The following is a 20,232-nucleotide window of genomic DNA, read 5'->3' as shown; positions in this document are numbered from 1 at the left end:
TATATATATATAATACATACAATATATAGTGTATATAATATAGTATATATACACATATATCACATTTTCTTTATCCATTCATTTGTTGACATTTAGGTTGTGTTCACATCTTGGCTGTTGTAAATAATGCTGCAATGAACATGGGAATGCAGATGTCTCTTTGAGATACTGACTTCACATCCTTTAGATATATATCCAGAAGTGCGATTACTGTTCATTAGGCAGTCCTATTTTTAATTTTTTGAGTAATATCCATACTGTTTTCCATAGTGGCTGCACCAATTTGCATTCCCACCAACAGTGCACAAGTGTTCTGTTTTCTCCACAGCCTTGCCAACACTTGCTATCTTTTGTATTTTTGATAACAGCCATTTTGACAGGCGTGGGGTGATATCCTATTGTGGTTTTAATTTGCATTTCCCTGATGATTAGTGACATAGAGCACCTTTTTATAATATATACCCATTGGCAATCTGTATGTCATTTTTTGAGAAATGTCTATTCAGATTCTTTGCCCATTTTTTAATCCAGTTATTGTTTTTTTTTTTGCTATTAAGTTGTTTGGGTTTCTTATATATTTTGGATGTTAACCCCTTATCAGATACAGGGTTTGCAAATATTTTCTCCCATTTCACTCTGTTGATTATTTCCATTGCTGTGCAGAAGCTGTCGCTTCTTCTCATAGATGTACAAAGGAATAAAGAAACATGTAATATAACCAACTTAGACTTTTAAAAAGCATCCAATTAAAAGCATTAAAATGATTGACCTGAAGTTGAGGTCAAAATTATTTTATTATACCTAGAGAACTGACTTAGGAATAGAAAAGTAAATGGGTTCTTCTCTTCAGAAATGCATAAATATTGGGATCTCTGAGAGTAGTGTCAGGCTGGGCTTTAAGAATGATCTAGTTCAATAATTCTCACTTTGGTCTGTAGATACCTGGGGGTTCTAATGACCCTTTAAGGGGCCTGCAAAGTCAAAACTGTGTTTATAATAATACTAAGAGGTTATTTGCCTTTTCCCTAGGTTGACACTTGCATTGATGGCATAAAGCAACAGGGGATAAAACTGCTAACTCCAAATTTAAGGCAGTGGCACCAAACTGTATGTTTCACCGTTATGTTATGCACTCACAGTAAGAAATCAAAACAAAACCTTGATGAAATAATTTAAAAAATTAATTTTATTAAATTTTGAGCTCAAAATATACATATTTTTAATATTCTGTGTGATGAAATAGGAAGTATGCACTTCTGTACTGAAGTACAAAGGCTGTCTTCATTGAAAGCTGTTACACAATTGAGTTCTGGGCTGAACCAGAACAAGCTACTCTTTTTCTTGGAATACCATTTTTAATTGAAAGAATGACTAAAAAACTGTGGTCATTCAGACTTGGGTATTTCTCAGACATTTTCTCAAGAGTGAACAAAGTGAGTCTGTCACTTCAAGGAAAACATCTGACAGTAATTATTGCCAATGATGAAACTCAAGCTTTCAAATGAAAATTAGAATTTTGGGAACATTTGTATTCATGATCATGATCTTGACAGCTTCCCAGTAAGTAAAGACTTTTCTGAAGATATTGGTGGTGATATTACATTCGATTTTTAAAATATTGTATATAGTGAGATGGTATCAACGTCTGAAAGATCTGTATAACTTTGTGAACAAATATTTTCAACCGACCAATGCATGGGTGAAAGATCTGTTTAAAGTACAAGAAGGACCAATGAATTTTAATGTAACAGAGTAAGAAACACTTGTTGCTATGGTTTCAGATTCCATAATGCAACTTCTGTTTAAGAAACTACCCCTTGTCGAGTTTTCAGGAAGCACCAAAGAAGAATATCTACAATTATATGAAAAGGCTCTTAAAATGCAACTACAGGGCTTCCCTGGTGGCGCAGTGGTTGACAGTCCGCCTGCCGATGCAGGGGACACGGGTTCGTGCCCCAGTCCAGGAGGATCCCACATGCCGCGGAGCGGCTGGGCCCGTGGGTCATGGACCCTGAGCCTGCGTGTCCGGAGCCTGTGCTCCGCAACGGGAGAGGCCACAGCAGTGAGAGGCCCGCGTACCGCAAAAAAAAAAAAAAAATGCAACTACAAATCTATGAGGCGGGGTTTTCTTCATAAGCTTCCATTGAACTCTCCTTGGAAAGTGGAGATCATGTTAAATTTGTCTTCTTTTTTTCTTCTAGAACCTTGCACAGTACTTTGCACATAAATGTCAAACTAAATGAAGGTGCTTCTGTACTGACAAAAATTAGCTGTCTTGTCTGGCTGGGAAAATGTGTGAAACATCTACAGTCATGTCTTTAAGGTTAACAAAAAAATGTTCACCAAATCCAAAAATAGTAAGGGTATACTGGGGGCAATCTTTAGTAAGTTAGGGTTACTTGGGGGTCAGTAAAGGAAAGAACTACTTCATACTGTAGGTAATAAACTTGGCTTCTTATTACTGCTAAGAAAAGACAATGGCAGAAAACAAAAAGGAATTTGAAGATGAGTTAGAGAAATATATATATATATATTTAAGGAGGCCTAAATTCCTACTCTGAGAAGATTTTAAAAATTAATAATTTAGGGCTTCCCTGGTGGGGCAGTGGTTAAGAATCCACCTGACAATGCAGGGAACACGGGTTCGAGCACTGGTCCGGGAAGATCTCACATGCCACAGAGCAACTAAGCCCGTGCGCCGCAACTACGCTCTGAGCCTGCGCTCTAGAGCCCACATACCACAACTACTGCAGTCCACACGCCTAAAGCCCATGCTCCACAACAAGAGAAGCCCGTGCACTGCAATGGAGAGTAGCCTCCTGCTCGCCGCAACTTAAGAAGCCCACGCGCAGCAACGAAAACCCAATGCAGCCAAAAATAAATAAATAAAATACATTTTTAAAATTAAAAAAAATTAATAATTACATCTACCTGTGTGCTCCTCCCCGAAGGTTTCTCCCATTAGCCCCTCAGAGGTAACTACTATCCTGACCTTGGTGTTTCCATTTTTGTGCCTTTTTAAAAAGGTTTATCATATGTATGAGTGAATGGTTAAGCCATATATTCCTTTGTATAAAGGGCATCACACCATATGGTATCTTCTGGGACTTGCTTTTTTCACTGAATGTTAATATTCCTGATATTCTTTTATGTTGCTGCATTGTAGCTATGGTTCATTTATTCTACTGTTGTATAGTATTCTGTTCTGTGAAGCTAGCACAACTTATCCATTTTTTCATTGGACGACTGAATTGACTCCAAAGTTTTGATTTTACAAATAGTGCTATTAGGAACATTATTGTACTTGTCTTCTGGTGTACATGTACTCGGCATATATATCCAGGCATGGAATTCTGGGTTATAGGGTATGCAAGTATTCGCCTTTACAAGACAACAGATGTGCTTTGTATCTAATGTTTATTTCAGAGATAACATCCAGTGTAGCTGCATTAGGACCTCTGTGGGTTACAGAATCCTAAACCGCACAGGCCATAAACCCAATCTAGTATAACAATTCCTCTTTCCCACCCCCTCTCCAGCTTCCCCAGGACAGGTAGAGACAGATGAAAGCTCTCTCTCTCTGCCTCTCTGTCTCTCCCTCTTCATTCTTTCAGTTATGTTCTTGCCTTCCTCATCCCTGATGGTAACAGATTCTCTCCCTGAGGCTTCCAAGCTCCTGACCTAATCTGGGCTCCCTGGGGAGAATCTGGAGATTTTGCTGATGCCAGACATACCACTCATCCTTTAAGGTTCAGTTTAATTCCCATCTTCTTCAGGATGCCTTCCCTTATTATGCTGACCCAATTCAATTCAATGAAACAACATTTACAGAGAGTTTAAATATGCCTCATTAAACTAGACACCAATGAGTCAATGTAGATCAGAGAGCTCAAGGAGCTCTCAAAGTGTTCACCCTCTAGTGAACAGAAATAAGATAGTAAAAAATTAAAATGCAGTGTGACGATAGAGGTCCACACAGACACATGGATGACGAGTACAGAAGTGAGACACTTAGCCAGCTGCACCCACTTCTTCCTTTCTTGATCTCGGTGAGCTTTTATTGTCTGGACATGACTTCCTTATTTAGCATGAGCTTGCAGGATGCATTCATGAACATGGTACCATTAGCTGAAATCAATTCGATGTAGAATGGTTATAACATAGTATCTGGAGATCCAACATAGTCCATTGGCAGTTAAGCTTCCACTTTGGTCATCCACCAAATGACATATCTCTGGTCATCATTTCTTGCAACTTCCATTCATACAGTTGTTAATCGATCCTCTCACGTTGCAGTGATATTTGTGGACTTTTACCAATTTCCGGTTTCTTTCTCGTCTTTCCACTTGAAGGTGTTAGGAGCCACCATAAAACTGGCATTTGAGAGGGAGCTAGGAACCACCATAAAACTCAAATTTTAACATCCAGCATGATTCTATTCCTTTATTTCTTTGTGGCATGTCTGGACCGATCACAGGTACATATTTTGTAAATCACTGTGGGTCCAAACTACACACAGAATAAATGGCACAAAGAAAAAGTACACTGGATAACCTCATACCACGTGATTTAGGAGAAACGTGGTAGAAAGCTCTTTAGCTGAGGTCATGAAATGGTGTGCTAACTCACTGACCAAAGGTTCCTGTAGAATCTGGCAGGCTAGCTCTCATTGGCTGAGAATAGGCAATAGCAGTCCAAGCATAGAAAATAAAGTATTACTATGGTACCAAAATAGATTTATGTATATCTTTAAAGAAAAATATTTCAGAGATGGATTAAAACAAATAATTGCTGCTCTGGCATTGTTCTACTCGATCACATGTTTCTGAGTCCACTAGGATCCTATGGGAAATTTTTATATACCCTGCTTTAATTGTTTAATGGGTAGGAGTATTACTGCCCCTCCATCCCAAATTGTAAACTTTCTATAGATGGAGACCCTGTCTTATGGGTATACTTAACATAGCATCAACTTGGGTATGTAGCAGAGGCCAACAAAATACCAGCACGTAATTAATATTTGCTGAATAAGGCTAGGACGAGAGAATAAGTAGAAGAAGCAAAGGTCCATCCCAGAGTCCAACACCTCCGTTAGGCTGGGGTTTCCCAACCTCAGCACTATTGACATTTTGGACCAGATAATCCTTTGTTGTGGAAGGCTGTTCTGTGTATTATAGGATGTTTAGCAGCATCCCCAGCTTCTACTCACTAGACACCAGTAGCACACCCTCCCCGCAATGTAACGATCAAAAATTTCTCCAGACATTTGCCAAATGTCCCCTAGGATGGGGAGGGATTGCCCTTGTTTGAGATTGCTGCATTAAATCTATCATCTCATTGCTTCTCTTTCAATCACCAGATTCTGGTCTGGGCAACAGAAGGCAACTCCTGGTCTAGATAGAACAGGAATATGGTGTCATGTTCAGGGAGAATATACAATTATAGCTAAACTCTAATTACCACTTTGTACACGTTTATTTATACTCACCTATCCCTGTTAGTCTAGCGAAACACTGGGCAACTTGTAAAACTACTTACGCTTAAGTATGGAACAGAAAGAGGACAACTAGAAAGAGTTGGATTTATTGGGGGTAGTTGAGCAACACGGCAGGTGAATTATTGACTAATATTTGGCAGGACCCTTTGTGGCCTGAAGCTTCAGGTGGCCAGACAAGTCCCTCAGCTCCATGACCAGGTGACCAAGGATGACCCTCATATCCTGCATTTGTTTGAGGAGAACACGCATCTGGTGATGCAGATGGGGATCTGGGAAGTGCAGAGGAGAAGAGGAGCCCAGATTCTTAGGAGAAGCGGTGGGCAGGGGAGGCAGAGGCCCAGGGCGCTCCGTAGAAGTAGTTTCTGGAGCAGCTGATTTCTGAGGAACAGGATTCAAGGTGGGGGGTGCAGCAGAGCTGGAGGGACCTGGATTATGGGACAGGAGACACAGACAAGAGTGAAGTCTGACTCTGGCCCTACCCTCATATTCCTGGTCAGTCTTTCTTATTCTCTGCAAACAGCTGTGCGGCCCAATGGCAACAAAATCTTGAGGACTCTCGTCCAAATTTGAATGTGAAGCATAGTTACTTCTGCTTGAAAATCTTGCACAATGAAGCCTCATCATTAGAGGACTATGGATATTAGCCAGTTCTTCCCCTTTCAGTCTAATTCCTTACAACATGCATGTGGTAACTGGCCCTAGGTCAACCTCTTATTGTATATGCCATTAGTGTAATTCCTTACCCTTGTGCCAGCCTTCAGTGTTTTGAGGACACCTCTGCTGGCTCCTCGAGTCACCTCCTCTTCAGAATGAGCATCTCCCATTCCTCCCATTATTTTCCTTCTGACATGACTCAAGCGCCCTCACTACCCTGGACACCTCCTCTGGGTATATTTCAGGTCAAATGCAGCCTTCTTAATGGGGACTCCCAGAATTGAATAGGAACTCCAGACTACTTCGTCCTCACAGTAGATACTATATTCCTACAAACGCCCAGAGGTCATGTAGGGAGTGTAAAGTCTACGGGGAAGCAGCTGTGGAGTTGGCTCAGGTCTTCGTTTGATGAGGTATATACCACAGTCTGAGGGAGAAGTTTCCTATTTGTGCTTTCTTCCATCACTAGGGACTCTGGCTTATGGTTCCTGCCTCCCATGTGTCCTTTCTTAACCTGCTTACGCTGAACCTTAGCTCAAAAACCCAATAGTCCTATTGCCCCCCTACCCCTGCCTTTTCACACACACCAGACATATACACACTAACTCACCCTGCACTCTGATCTCCAGCTTGGGGCTCTGTTTCCAAACTTGGTTGTCCTCAGTGGTTGCTTCACACCAGTAGGACCCAGAGTGTGCCTCTGAAGCAGCGGGGATCTGGAATTCTGAGGAAGGGCCCCTGCTACGCACTGTCCTGCTGTCCTTGTAGAAGGAGAAGAGGAGGTGGGCAGCTGACCTCTGCAGGGGCAGCTTTGTCTGACAGCTCAGGGTTACCGGGCTTCCCTCTTGGGGTTCAGCTGAAGGTGTGGCTCTGAGAACTGGGGCTCGAAACAGTTCTGGGGGAGAGATAGGTGAGGAAGAAGAGCTCAGCCATCCTACATTCAGGTGGACCCATGACAGGCAAAGACTCCCAGTCACACTTTCCTTCCCCTATTTCTATCAGGAAGGAGTTCTCTTAGAAAAGTTCCATTTGAAACTTTCAAGTCCTATCTCTCTTCAATAGACAGGACTAGAAAAGATCTAGAGATGGGCAAATCTGACCGTAATCCAGATGCCTAGTCAGTGAACATTGGGAAGCATAGAACTGTAGGACAAAGCAGCAGGAAACATGCTGAACTTGGAGTTGGGCTAAATGACTTGAAAAGGCAATGCTAAGATGCTGTCCCTTTTGAAGCCCAACTTGGACATTTGTCAGCAACCTACTCCTTAACCCTTCAGTGACCTTACCATCTCCAGTGAAAGACATTTCTGGTCCCTCTGTCTCTCCCCACCTGCCTCTGCCACAATGACACTGCCTCTAGCTCTTACCTTGAACTGTGATAGCCACAGGAGATGCCGTTTCTGGGCTCCCAGGACCAGGGCTCCTGAAGATAGCACTGCAGTGGTAGTGCCCGCTGTCTGCCTTTTGCGCCACGGCAATGGAGAATTCCTTGTTAGGTCCAGGGGGACCCAGGGCTGAGCCATCTTGGTAAAAGGTGACCTGGATCAGTGGCCAGTCTTGCCAGGCCTGGCAGCGCAGAACCAGAGGGTCTCCCTCAAATATAGGCCAGGCTGGACTTTGGAGGATCAGCCAGTCTGCGGTCCAAAGCAAGAGCTGAGTGTGACCCACTGCCTTCCTTGGGAGCTCCCTCAGTGCTGCCCACAACAGACCACTCTAATCTTTCTCTGAGGGGCCAGGTAACTTTCACCACTGGTTGGGAGTATGGAACAACTTCTCTAGGGCCTAGCACAGAGGGCACCCTGGCTTCTTGGGCTGAAGATGGGGTAGATGATATCTCATCCCCTGGCCAATTTCAGGGGGCACCTTCCTGAGTGGGCTGTGGGGCTGAAAGGAGAACTTTGGGAAATGGGAGAAAGACCTGGCCTGCACTGGTCAGTCCTTCCTGGGACCTCACCATAGGACACAATCAGATGGAAGGGTTCACTGAAAGTGTAGCCCTTGACCTGGAAGTCGACTTCCCTTGGGTCCGTCAAGTCATCCTCAGTGTGGCAGCTGCCCTCCTGGGTGCTGACAGGTCCTTCGCACTGGAGCGCCTCAAAACTGGCAGCTGTGGAGGGCATGGTCCGAGAAGAACCAGAAAATGATGCTGTGACTGGAGAAAGAGGACAGGAAATTGCTTTCCACAAGAGTTCCTCCCTCTCCTCAGGGAATTATAATTTTTAGAGTGGAATAAGAAGACATCAAAACATTTTTTCCAAGAGACCCATATGGATCTCTCGGAGGGATACAGCTGACTTGATTCGCTGGCTTCCAGGTGCTGTCAGTGAACGGACTGTGGTTTGAAGAAGGGGTGCGGGGAAGAGAATGGTGAACTCACCAGCATGACATCCAGCTGCAGTGCAGGAAGCCAGAGGCCAAAGACAACGAGGACCCCAGAGCAGGCAGACACAGGACAGGAGGGAAAGGGAGATGATCAGATTCTAACATTTGTTGGGTGTTTACCACATACCAGACACTGCCAGCCATGTTCACACCTTATCACACAAATCTTGCAAGATTTCGAGGTATGTGACTTCACTCCCATTTTATAAATCTTAAATGAAACAGGTTTAGAAAAGTCAATTCGTTTACCCCAAATTTAAAAAGTGAGTAGGGAGCAGAGCAGGAAACTCAGGTATGTCTGAGTCCAAAATCAGTGGTCTTTTTACTTCATTTTTCAGACATGATCTGCTTTAGTCTTCAGACCGTCCTTGGGGACTTTCTTCCAAATTTTCATTTCCCCAAGTTCGCTTGGTTCTTCATCCTTGAATATGTTACCTACAAACTAGCTTTTAGTATCTTCTTCCTTGCTCCCCCTTTCAGGTCTTCCTTTTTCAGCCATCTCTAACTTAATGTCCTCTGTCCCTTGAATTTTCCCTGGCAATGGTAGAGTCCATCCTGTGTCTTTCTCTCTACACCTGAACCTCTACTGTCTACTGGTAACTCTGGGACAATTCTTTCTTTGCTTGGGGTTGAATGGAGTTACAGATTTCTTACCACATGTCTCCTCAACCTATCTCTTAGTTCCATGGTTGACCAAGGCAAGGTAAATTTCTCCCATCTCCACAACTGCTTCTTGTCCCTCATAATGCCTCTCCTCCTCTTCTGGCTCCACGGTCATTAACATGTACTCAGTTCTTCACTCTGTCCTTTCCTATCCTACTTGCTTTTGTTCCCTTCCACTTCCAAAAGCCCAGGACTCTTCTTTGACTTTGTAACCTCCCTTAGCAAGGCCCCTCTCTACTTCCTAATTCTCATTAAATCAGTACCAAGTGCTTTCTTTAGATCCTCTCTCAGCTCCCTTCACCACTCCGCTACCCATTTTCAGTTCCTCCACTGTCACTCAACTAGACTCAGCCTCCTGTCTTTTTCTAAAATAAAATACTGTTGGGCTATCAGGCACTTTCACCCAATAAACTATGTGGTAGTTGTTATTATTCTCATTTTATGGATAGGAAAACTAAATTCAGAAATATGAAAAGTGACTTTTTCAAAGTGGCATAGAGCTGGTAAATAAAAGAAGAGGGACTTGAAAACAGAGCATCTGATTCCATGTCTAGAGTTCTCACAACAATACCACTGCTGTATCTTAATATAGTCACCCAGTCCTGTCTCTATGAGTTCAATAAAACAACTATTGTGCAGGGATAAAGCAGGTGCTGAGAATTCAAAGATAAATAAGAGAAAGTTAAAAAACAAACAAAAAGGCATTGTCCCTGCCTACAAATAACTCTCAGTTCAGTGGATGCACAGGTATGTGAAGAGATTGTTTCAGCACAAGGAAGAAAGTAACATGAAAGAGTTATCACAGGCAGCCGTCAAAGCAGAGAGGAGGGCTCAAGGAAGATTTCCTGGTAAAGATGCCACCTAAGCTGAGTCTTCAGGGATGCCAAGAGTTTGTAAGTGAGAGAGGACTAGGGAGCAATGGGGAGAGCTCATTTCAGGCAGAGGTAGCAGTATGAACAAAACTTTGGACATAGGTAAGAGTCTGGTGTGTGAATATAAGCAAGTTGGGATTTATTAGAGAATAAATTGCAAGGCTCAAAGGGTGAGAGAAGAAGCTGAAAAGTTTTAAAAGATGCCAAGTTATGGTGGACCCTTAATGCCATGATAAGTATCTTAGGCTAGCAGACTTGAATTTTAGAAATCACTCTGGCTGCAGAGTGCAGAATGTATTTCAAGGACACAAGGCTGAGATATGAAGATTAGTTAGGAAGTTGTTGGTCTAGCCCAAGACAGAAATGATGAGGGCTTGTCCTAGGATACCGTTAGTTATGTTTCAGGGAAGAGACGGGCTCTAAGACCAACTTAGAAGGTAGACATTGCCACACTTGATAATTGATCATGTGTAGAGGATGAAGGAGAAGGAGGAATCTAGGTTGTCTCCCAAGTTTTTGACCAGGATATCAGGGTGGATACCATTAACTGAGATCAGAAATAGTGAAAGATGAAATTAGGAGAATTCCCTTGTGGCCTAGTGGTTAGGATTCTGGGCTTTCACTGCCATGGCCCGGAGTTCAATCCCTGGTCAGGGAACTGAGATTCCACAAACCCGCAAGCAGTGTGGCACAGCCAAAAAAAAAAAAAAAAGATGAAATTAGGAGAGGGAGGGACCAAGAGGACAGAGCTCTGGTCATATTGTGCTGAGATACCTTGAAACATACAGGTAGTTATGTCTTGTGCAAAGCTTGATATTTGAATGTGAAACTCAAAAGCATGATTAAGGTTGGAGATATGACTTAGACCTCTTAATTATAGAGCTGTAATGGTAAAAATTATACAGATAAATAGCTCACTAAGGAGACTGTAAATTAAAAAGTAGGGAGCAAGGATGCAACTGTAGAAAACACCAGTCTTTAAGAGAAAGAGGGACTTCCCTGGTGGCTCAGCAGTTAATAATCCGCCTGGCAATTCAGGGGATATGGGTTCAAGCCCTGGTCCAGGAAGATCCCACATGCCGCGGAGCAATGAAGCCTGTGCGCCACAACTACTGAGCCTGCATGCCACAACTACTGAAGCCCGTGCACCTAGAGCCCACACTTCACAACAAGAGAAACCACCGCAATGAGAAGCCCATGCGCCAGAATGAGGAGTAGCCCTCGCTCGCCACTAGAGAAAGCCCATGCACAACAACGAAGACCCAATGCAGCCAAAAAAATAATAAATTAAATTAATTAATTAAAATAAATAAATAAAATAAAATTTTTTTTAAAAAAAGAGAAAGAGAAGCCACCAAAGGGACCAAGCGAGATACATGGAGTACAGGGAGAAGCCAGGGGAGTAGAGATTGCCGAGGAAGAATAACTGATCAACAGTGCCCAATACAGAGAAGTCCAGCAGGATAAGATTTTAAAAATGTGCAGTGTTGGGCTTCCCTGGTGGCACAGTGGTTGAGAGTCCGCCTGCCGATGCAGGGGACACAGGTTCGTGCCCCGGCCCAGGAAGATCCCACATGCCGCGGAGCGGCTGGGCCCGTGAGCCCTGGCCGCTGAGCCTGAGCGTCCGGAGCCTGTGCTCCACAATGGGAGAGGCCACAACAGTGAGAGGCCCGCGTACCGCAAAAAAAAAAAAAAAAAAAAAAAAAGTGCAGTGTCAGTATAAAGGTCATAGCACTCTGACCAGTGGAAGTTTCCAGTGGAAGCCAGACTGCAAGCATTGAGGAGTGAGTGAAAAGTAGGGAAGTGGAGAAAGCAAGTTCAGACTACTCTTTCAAGAAATTTATCTGAGAAAAGGAAGAAAAGAACTGAGATGGTAGCTAAAGAAGACATCATAGTCAAGGGGACTTTTAGGATGGAAAAAGTTTGAAGATTTTTGTATTCAGAAAGAGCCATTCAGTCCTGCACACCAAACTTTCTTATACTATCCTTCTTATCCCACCTGAACACGGCTTCTTTGGAGGGCTGAAGTTAGTCCATGCTTCTTTCCTTTGGGTCTTTTCCCCAAAGTCAGGAATATCTCCATTTCCACACATTCCAAGATTTTACTTACCCAGTAGCATCTGGGCTGCCCAGAGCATAGCAGGAGAAAAGTAGAAGGCCCCAACCATGAGGACACAGCCCAGCTTCATGGTGACTGTGTTTAGGTCCCCTGCAGCTTCTAACACACTGATTTTCTTCCACACGATACCTCTCAAATTAGAAAAGAGGAAGTAAATCTAACTGTCTGATCTCCTTTCATATGGGACCTATTTTAAACTTTTATTTATTTATTTGTTTATTTATTTTTGGCTGTGTCAGGTCTTAGTTGTGGTGCGCGGGCTTCTCTCTAGTTGTAGCGCACAGTCTCCAGAGTGCGTGGGCTCGGTAGTTGCGACGCATGGGCTTAGTTGCCCCGAGGCATGGGGGATCTTAGTTCCCCCACCAGGGAACATACCCTGCATCCCCTGCATTAGAAGGTGGATTCTTAACCACTGGACCACCAGGGAAGTCCCTGGGGCCTATTCTCAACTTTGCAATCAGTTTTCATCCTTCAGATTAACCAGGTGGGTTCCAGCATCAATAGCACCCTTAGGGTTGTGGATGAAATGATAGCCCTCTCAATTGTTCAAAAATTCCCCCATAGAGTTCAGAGACCTTCCAAAGCACACAATTGTCTGATATCCCACCAGCCTTCACAAACTCTGGAAAAGGTCAGTACAACAACCATCCATTTCACTGATGAAATAACTGGGGACAGGAGGCAGGAAATTGCTTGAAGCCTACCCAGAAAGTCACAGGGAGAGCAATGGTGAGAATTCAAGTGTCCTGCCCTGTCCTGCTCCAAGTCTTACATGTTTCTAGTAACCAGACTAGAGCAGGACAGAACGGGGAGGAAGATTGGTAATGGCACCAAATTAGATATCAGATTAGTCCCCTGGTATAATCCTACCATCCAAAGCCCACACAAATTTGTACATAAATTTTTCTAGACTCATACCTCAACTCTCTGTTTCTACAGTATGACTAAGGCTATTCAGTCTCAGTGGAAATCTGAGTACAAGGCAGAAGAGAGTCCCCTGGGCAAGAGCAGAGGGAAAAAGAAAGTTGATTTCCAGAGGACTTAGCAGTAAGCCCAGGCCTCAGGCACATGGCCAAAGTACAAACCACTGATCCTGAAGAAATTAGAGACAGAAGGCATCCGATAGCTTGAGAAACCTGAGCAGGGTCAGGAATAGGGGCAATATGGAGGTCACAGCATCTCTCTTCAGTTCCAGGGTGCCTTATGAGAACAATTGTCCCTGCCTCCGAACGTTTGCTATTTGACTGAGGCCTCCTCAATGGCAGGGCCCATGCCTTTTTTCACAGGGACCACACTCCTCTCCCCTCCCCATCATAACACCCACCAGGCCCTCAGATGGTTACTTGGGGATGAAATGAGCCGTGATAAATGGGGGAAAGCAGTCCTGCCTGAAGGCAGAAAGAGGGCCAGCGTGACCCTTCAACTGTGCAAAAACCACACGTCAGAACAGACATATTAGCAACGGAGGCATCAGAGAGCGGATACTTCTCAATCTAAAATAAGAATTTAGAATAAATTTTCCATTATCTGAGAGACAAATGTTTTTGTGCAGGTGGCCCCGGGGAATCTGGTGAGAGTAGGGGTTGAATATGGGTGTGAGGGGAGGCAGTGAGGCAGTAAGCCTTGCAGGTGATGTGATGTGATGTGAAAGAACAAGCAGCCTCAGAAGAGGAAGAGAGGTCTGGGCCAGACCTAATGAAAATTAAGAAAATGAAATGTGTTTAGATGGACCTCCACCCCTAGCACTCCCTAAAATATAGACTCTCAGAATTAGGTCTTTAAGGGGCTTGCAAACTAACCCCAGAAATCTTTTCCTTCTCATGCCACCCCTTCTCCTTAACTGTCCCTACCATTGAGTCGTACCTGAATAGAGGCTCTCATCTCTTCGTACCATCTGCATCAACTCTCACAGGATCCTACTCTCAAAATGGAAAGCAAGAAGGTCTCTGAACATACGGGATGAAACTCTCATGTTCTTTACACTGAAATTTCTCCTAAGCTTCTAGAAAATTTTACTCACTTGAAGCTTGATCCATGAGCTATTTAGAACAGATGTGATTCACTTGGAAAAGAGCAACATTGGGTCTGTTACATGCTTATGGAGTCCAACCTCAGTTTCTTGAGTTAGTTCTGCCATCAAGATCATCCCAGAATTTTCACAGGGCAATGGGGCAAGTCCCCGTCCTCATCCCATCCCAATACCAATTAGACCTTTGATATCATCCCCAACTGCTCCTGGCTTGTCACAAGTGGGCTGATGTTTATTTTTTCTTTACTTTTATTTCTTAAAATTTTTTATTTTTTTGCGGTACGCGGGCCTCTCACTGTTGTGGCCTCTCCCGTTGCGGAGCACAGGCTCCGGACGCGCAGACTCAGCGGCTATGACTCACGGGCCCAGCCGCTCTGCGGCATGTGGGACCTTCCTAGACCGGGGCACGAACACCGTGTCCCCTGCATCGGCAGGCAGACTCTCAACCACTGCGCCACCAGGGAAGCCCTATTTTTTCTTTATTTTTAATTGGGTAGATAAAAGGTATTTATAAAAGATGTGAAGGTATAAAGAATAATGATGCAAGGCAGGCTTTTGCACCCTTGCCCAGTTGAGGAAATAGAGTATTACCATTATCCTTGAAGTACTGTGTGGGTCTCTTCTGATTTCATCCTCTTCCTTCCCTGTGACAATCAACCACAATCCTGACCTTGCATTTACTACTCCCTTTATTTTATTTATTTTTGCTTTTTAAATTTTATTTATTTTTAAAATTGAAGTATAGTTGATTTACAATGTTATGTTCATTTTCTGGTGTACAGCAAAGTATCACTCCCTTTATTTTACAGTTGTAATAAATATAATTTTGCACTATAAACTTTAGTAAATTGAATAATATTGTATTTATTGTTCTGAACCTTACTTTCTTTTCTGTGAGTTTCTTTATTAGCCTTTTGGTGGGGACAAAAAGTTCTTAATTCCTTTTCTGGCACACTTTAGGTCAGATGTGTGTGTGCATGTGTGTGTATGCATGTGTGTGGGTGTTTCATGTTTGAAAACTGTTTTTTAAGAGTAGTTTTAGATTCACCCCAAAACTGAGGGGAAGGTACAGAGAGTTCCCACATCCCTCCTGCCCGCACACATGCACAGCCTCCCTCTTTATTGCCAGCTCCCACCAGAATTGGTACCTTTGTTAAAACTGATAAACCTAGTACATCATAATCACCCAAAGGCCACAGTTTACATTAGGGTGCATTCTTGGGGTTGTACATTCTATGGGTTTAGACAAATGTATCCATAATTATAGTATCATATATTTTCACTGCCCTACAAATCCTCTGTGCTCTGCCTATTCATCCATCTACTTCCCCAACCCCTGGAAACCACTAATCTTTTTACTGTCTCCATAGTTTTGCCTCTTCCAGAATGCCGTATAGTTGAAATCATACACTGTGTAGCCCTTTCAGATTGGCTTCTTTCACTTAGCAATATGCACTTGTTTCCTCCATTTCTTTTCATGGCTTGAAAGCTGATTTCTTTTTAGCCCGAAATAAGATTCCAGGGACTTCCCTGGTGGTCCAGTGGTAAAGAATACGCCTTACAATGCAGGGGACACAGGTCTGATCCCTGGTCAGGGAACTAAGATCCCGCATGCTGCAGGGAAATTAAGCCCGCGTGCCACAACCACTGAGCTCACTCGCCTCAACTAGAGCCCGTGTGCAGCAAACTACAGAGCCCACTTGCTCTGGAGCCTGCACGCCACAACTAGAGAAGAGAAAACCCGCACGACACAACTAGAGAGAAACCCACGCGCCACAACGAAGAGCCCGCGCCTCAATGAAAGATCCCGCATGCCTCCCTTCCATGTGCCGCAACTAAGACTGGACACAGCCAAAAATAAATAAAATAATTAACTTTAATAAATAAAGCTTTAAAAAAAAAGATTCCACTGTCTAGATATACCACAGTTTATTTTTCCATTCACCTACTGAAGGACATCTTGGTTGCTTCCAAGGATTGGCAATTATTAATAAAGCTGATATAAACATCCATGTACTAATGATGCAGAGCATCTTTTCATGTATTTATTTACTAACTGTATATATTCTTTTTTTTCCCTGTCTAACTGTATATATTCTTTAATGAAGCATTAATTCAAATCTTTTGCCCATGTTTTAAAGTTGTGTTGTTTGTTTTCTTATTATTGAGTTGTAACAGTTTGGGCTTTTTTTATTCTAGATGTATGTCCTTCATCAGGCAATACATTTTAGAAATATTTTCTCCCAATCTGACTTGTCATTTTATTTTATCATTGTCTTTCTTTTTGGAGGGGTATCATCCAAATAATTTGTGTATGTGTGTTTGTGGGGTTTGTGTGTGTGAGGTCCAGTATTTCTTTTCTTTTTTCTTTTTCTTTTTTTAAAATTTATTATTGAAGTATAATTGACCTACAACACTATGTTAGTTCCAGGTGCACAGCATAGTGAGTTGATATTTCTATGTGCTACCAAACGATCACCACTCATTGTCTTTTGAAAAGCAGACATTTAAAATTTTTATAAAGTCCAATTTATCAGTTTCTCTTTTACAGAATAATTTTTTTCTTTTATATATAGTTTTTAAATCATATTTATAAATCTCTGCCAAGCCTAAGGTCATTAAGATTTTTTGCTGTTTTCTTCTAGTTTTATAGGCTTAGTGCTTACATTTAGATATAGGATCCATTTTAAGAAAATTTTTTATTTATAGTGTGAAATGAGGGTTGAGGTTTAATTTTTACATATGGCTACCAATTGTTCCAGCACCGTTGTTGAAAAGATTATACTTTCCTCATTGAATTGCCTTGGCATCTTTATCAAAAATAAATCGGCCATGTGTTTGTGATTGTATGTCTGCACTCTCTTTAACTTTGTTCTTTTTTTCAAACTTTCAAAAGCTATTGCATATAAATTTTGCATTTCCATACAAACATTGTTGCACTTCCATATAAAATTTAAAAACAGCATGTCAACTTTAAAAAAAGGGGGGACTTCCCTGGTGGTGCAGTGGTTAAGAATCTGCCTGCCAACTCAGGGAACAAGGGTTCGAGCCCTGGTCCAGGAATCCCACATGCCGCAGAGCAGCTAAGCCCATGAGCCACAACTACTGGGCCCATGAGCCACAACTACTGAAGCCCACGCACCCAGAGCCCGTGCTCTGCAACAAGAGAAGCCACCGCAATAAGAGGCCCATGCACCGCAACGGAGAGTAGCCCCTGCTCGCGGCAACCACAGAAAGCCCGCGTGCAGCAGCGAAGACCCAACGTAGCCAAAAATAAATAAATTTATTTCTTAAAAAAAGCCTGCTGGGACTTTGATTCCATAGATCAACTTGGAGAGAATTGACATCTTAACAATTCCAAGTCTTCTGATCCACGAACACAGCGTGCTCCCCATTTAAGTCTTCCTAAATTTCTCCTAGCAGTTTTTAGTATATGTATATCTTGCACATCTTTTGTCAAATGTATCCCTAAATATGGCATATTCTTCATGCTATTGTAGATGGTACTTCAAAAAATAAATTTCTGATTGTTCATTGTTGGTATATAGAAATATTAAACGGTTTTGTATATTGACTTTGTAACCTTGCCGAGCTCACTCATTAGTTATAGGAGTTTTAAAATATAGATTCTTTGGGATTTTCTACATAGATCGTTGGGTCATTTTCAAATACGGAAAATTTTATTTCTTCCTTTCCATCTGTGCCTTTAAATTTTTTCTTTTATTGCCTTATTTCACTAGCTAGAACTTCCAGGACTATGCTGAATCAGAGTAGTAAGAGCAGACATCTTCACCTTGTTTCTGACCTTGGGGAGAAAGGATGCAGTCTTTCACTATTAATGATGATAGATGTAAGTTTTTTATATATGCCCTTTATCAGGTTAAGGAAGTTTCCTTCTGTTCCCACTTATTATTTTTATTTTTTAAATTTATTATTATTATTATTTTTTGCGGTACGCGGGCCTCTCACTGTTGTGGCCTCTCCCGTTGCGGAGCACAGGCTCCGGACACGCAGGCTCAGCGGCCATGGCTCACGGGCCCAGCCGCTCCGCGGCATGTGGGATCTTCCCGATCCGAGGCACGAACCCGTGTCCCCTGCATCGGCAGGCGGACTCTCAACCACTGCGCCACCAGGGAAGCCCCCCACTTATTATTTTTAAAAAACAATTAATGGGTGTTGAATTCTATCAAATGCTTTTTCTGCATATATTGAAATGATGATTTTATTCTCTATTAATACATTTCTCTATTAATACATATTACATTAACCGCTTTTCAAATATAAAACCAACCTTGCATTGGTCAAGATAGCCTGTCCTTTTTTATACTGTTGGGCTTGCTAAAATTTGGTTTAACATTTTTTGCATCTATGATCATGAGAAATATTGGTCTCTAGGTTTCTTTTCTTATAATGCCTGGATGTCTGAGTTGAGAAGTGTTCTTTCCTCTTATTTTCTGGAAGACTTTGTGTAAAATTAGTATTATTTATTCCTTAAATGTTTGTTAGAATTAACCAGTGAAGCCATCTGAAACTCGAGGTTTTTATGTAGGAAAGTTTTGATAATAATTTCAATTTCTTTAATAGATATAGGGCTATTGAGGTTATCTATTTCTCCTTGAATAAACTTGGATAGTTTTTGTACATCCAGGAATTTGTCCATTTTGTCTAAGTTATCAAATTTATTGGCATAAAGTTTTATTGTCCTTTTACTGTCTATAGCAACACTGTAGCTACTGAGTGCTTGGATGACTATTTGCAAAGCTATAGGATCTATAATGGTGCCACCTGTCTTATTCCTAAGATTTGAAAAGGTACTGCAGTACACTAAGTTACTCCTCACATCTTGACTTAGCTTGTTTTTATATTTCTTCCAAGAGAAAGAAGGAACAAAGGAAGGGAGGGGAGAAATGAGAGAGAGAGGGAGGGAGGGAAAAAGGGAGGGAGGGGGAGGAAAAAAGAAAGAATACACTCAGGTCCAGCTTCAGGTTGCTCAGGTAGAAGCTGGACATCTCCAGACATGCCAGATATGAATTGACATACCCCTCTTTGGATGCGTGTATCACCTACAATTAGAGGGTTTTTTAAAAAAATCATTTATTTATTTATTTTTGGCTGCTTTGGGTCTTCATTTCTGCACACAGGCTTTCTGTAGTTGCGGTGAGCAGGGGCTACTCTTCGTTGCAGCAGGCAGGCTTCTCATTGCAGTGGCTTCTCTTGCTGTGGAGCACGGGCTCTAGGCGTGCGAGCTTCAGTAGTTGTGGCACGTGAGCTCAGCAGTTGTGGCTCGTGGGCTCTAGAGCACAGGCTCAGTAGTTGTGGTACATGGGTTTAGTTGCTCCATGGCACGTGGGATCTTCCTGGACAAGGAATCGAACCCGTGTCTCCTGCATTGGGAGGTGGATTCTTAACCACTGCACAACCAGGGAAGTCCACAATTAGAGTTTTAGAACACACATTCAGAAAGCATGTACAAAGGTCCTCTGAGCTCCCTGATGCACGAGACCTCTCACGCTATTGTTTGTCTTCCAGGAAGCAGTTCCCTGTTCCCAAATAAAGCCAATTCCTTACCTCTAGGAGACGAGAAGTATGAGGAAACTCACCCTGCTGCCAGATGGACCTCATTTTCATAAAGAAAACTCACATATTCCTGGAAGATAGTGCTCGGAACTATTCCTTTAACCTGATTGCTGGCAGCAAATAAATGAATTAAGAGTATTTCAGAGGATAGTGCCCTGGGCTCTTTCTCCTTGAGAAAGTGAAACTGCTTGAGGTTCTTGGACCACAGAGGATTAAACAATATATTTGTGTGCATTTTTTCTTACTATCTTTGTTATTTATTTATTTTTGGCTGTGTTGTGTCCTTGTTGCTGCGCGTGGGCTTTCTCTAGTTGTGGCGAGCGGGGGCTACTCTTTGTTGCGGTGCACAGGCTTCTCATTGAAGTGGCTTCTCTTGTTGCAGAACATGGGTTCTAGGCACACAGGCTTCAGTAGTTGTGGCTCACCGGCTCTAGAGCGC

At 42.6% G+C, this 20,232-nt stretch overlaps 1 protein-coding gene across 1 annotated transcript; it reads right to left on the bottom strand.

Moving 5' to 3' along the window:
- Positions 1–5,623: 5,623 nt before the first annotated feature.
- Positions 5,624–12,257, bottom strand: FCRLA (Fc receptor like A). The gene is made up of 6 exons (XM_065899759.1): positions 12,179–12,257; positions 8,529–8,543; positions 8,106–8,258; positions 7,519–7,785; positions 6,762–7,046; positions 5,624–5,922 (listed from the first exon to the last, which is right to left on the bottom strand). Exons 1-6 carry the CDS (start codon positions 12,255–12,257, stop codon positions 5,624–5,626), a joined length of 1,098 nt encoding a protein of 365 aa, XP_065755831.1.
- Between the last annotated feature and the right edge of the window lie 7,975 nt (positions 12,258–20,232).

The sequence above is a fragment of the Phocoena phocoena genome, chromosome 1, assembly GCF_963924675.1.
Source record: "Phocoena phocoena chromosome 1, mPhoPho1.1, whole genome shotgun sequence".
NCBI lineage: Eukaryota > Metazoa > Chordata > Mammalia > Artiodactyla > Phocoenidae > Phocoena > Phocoena phocoena.
Note: the sequence above shows the minus strand (reverse complement) of the source record. Positions and strands in the feature narration are given on the sequence as shown.

Bases quoted from the DNA above. Each gene is read 5' to 3' on its own strand.
- FCRLA (XM_065899759.1), bottom strand. From the start codon at position 12,257: ATGAAGCTGGGCTGTGTCCTCATGGTTGGGGCCTTCTACTTTTCTCCT. The intron at 7,047-7,518 runs GTAAGAGCTAGA...TCTCTCCCCCAG, and splicing joins TGTGGCTATCACAGTTCAAG to AACTGTTTCGAGCCCCAGTT. The intron at 5,923-6,761 runs GTGAGTTAGTGT...CCCATAATCCAG, and splicing joins GCTGGAGATCAGAGTGCAGG to GTCCCTCCAGCTCTGCTGCA.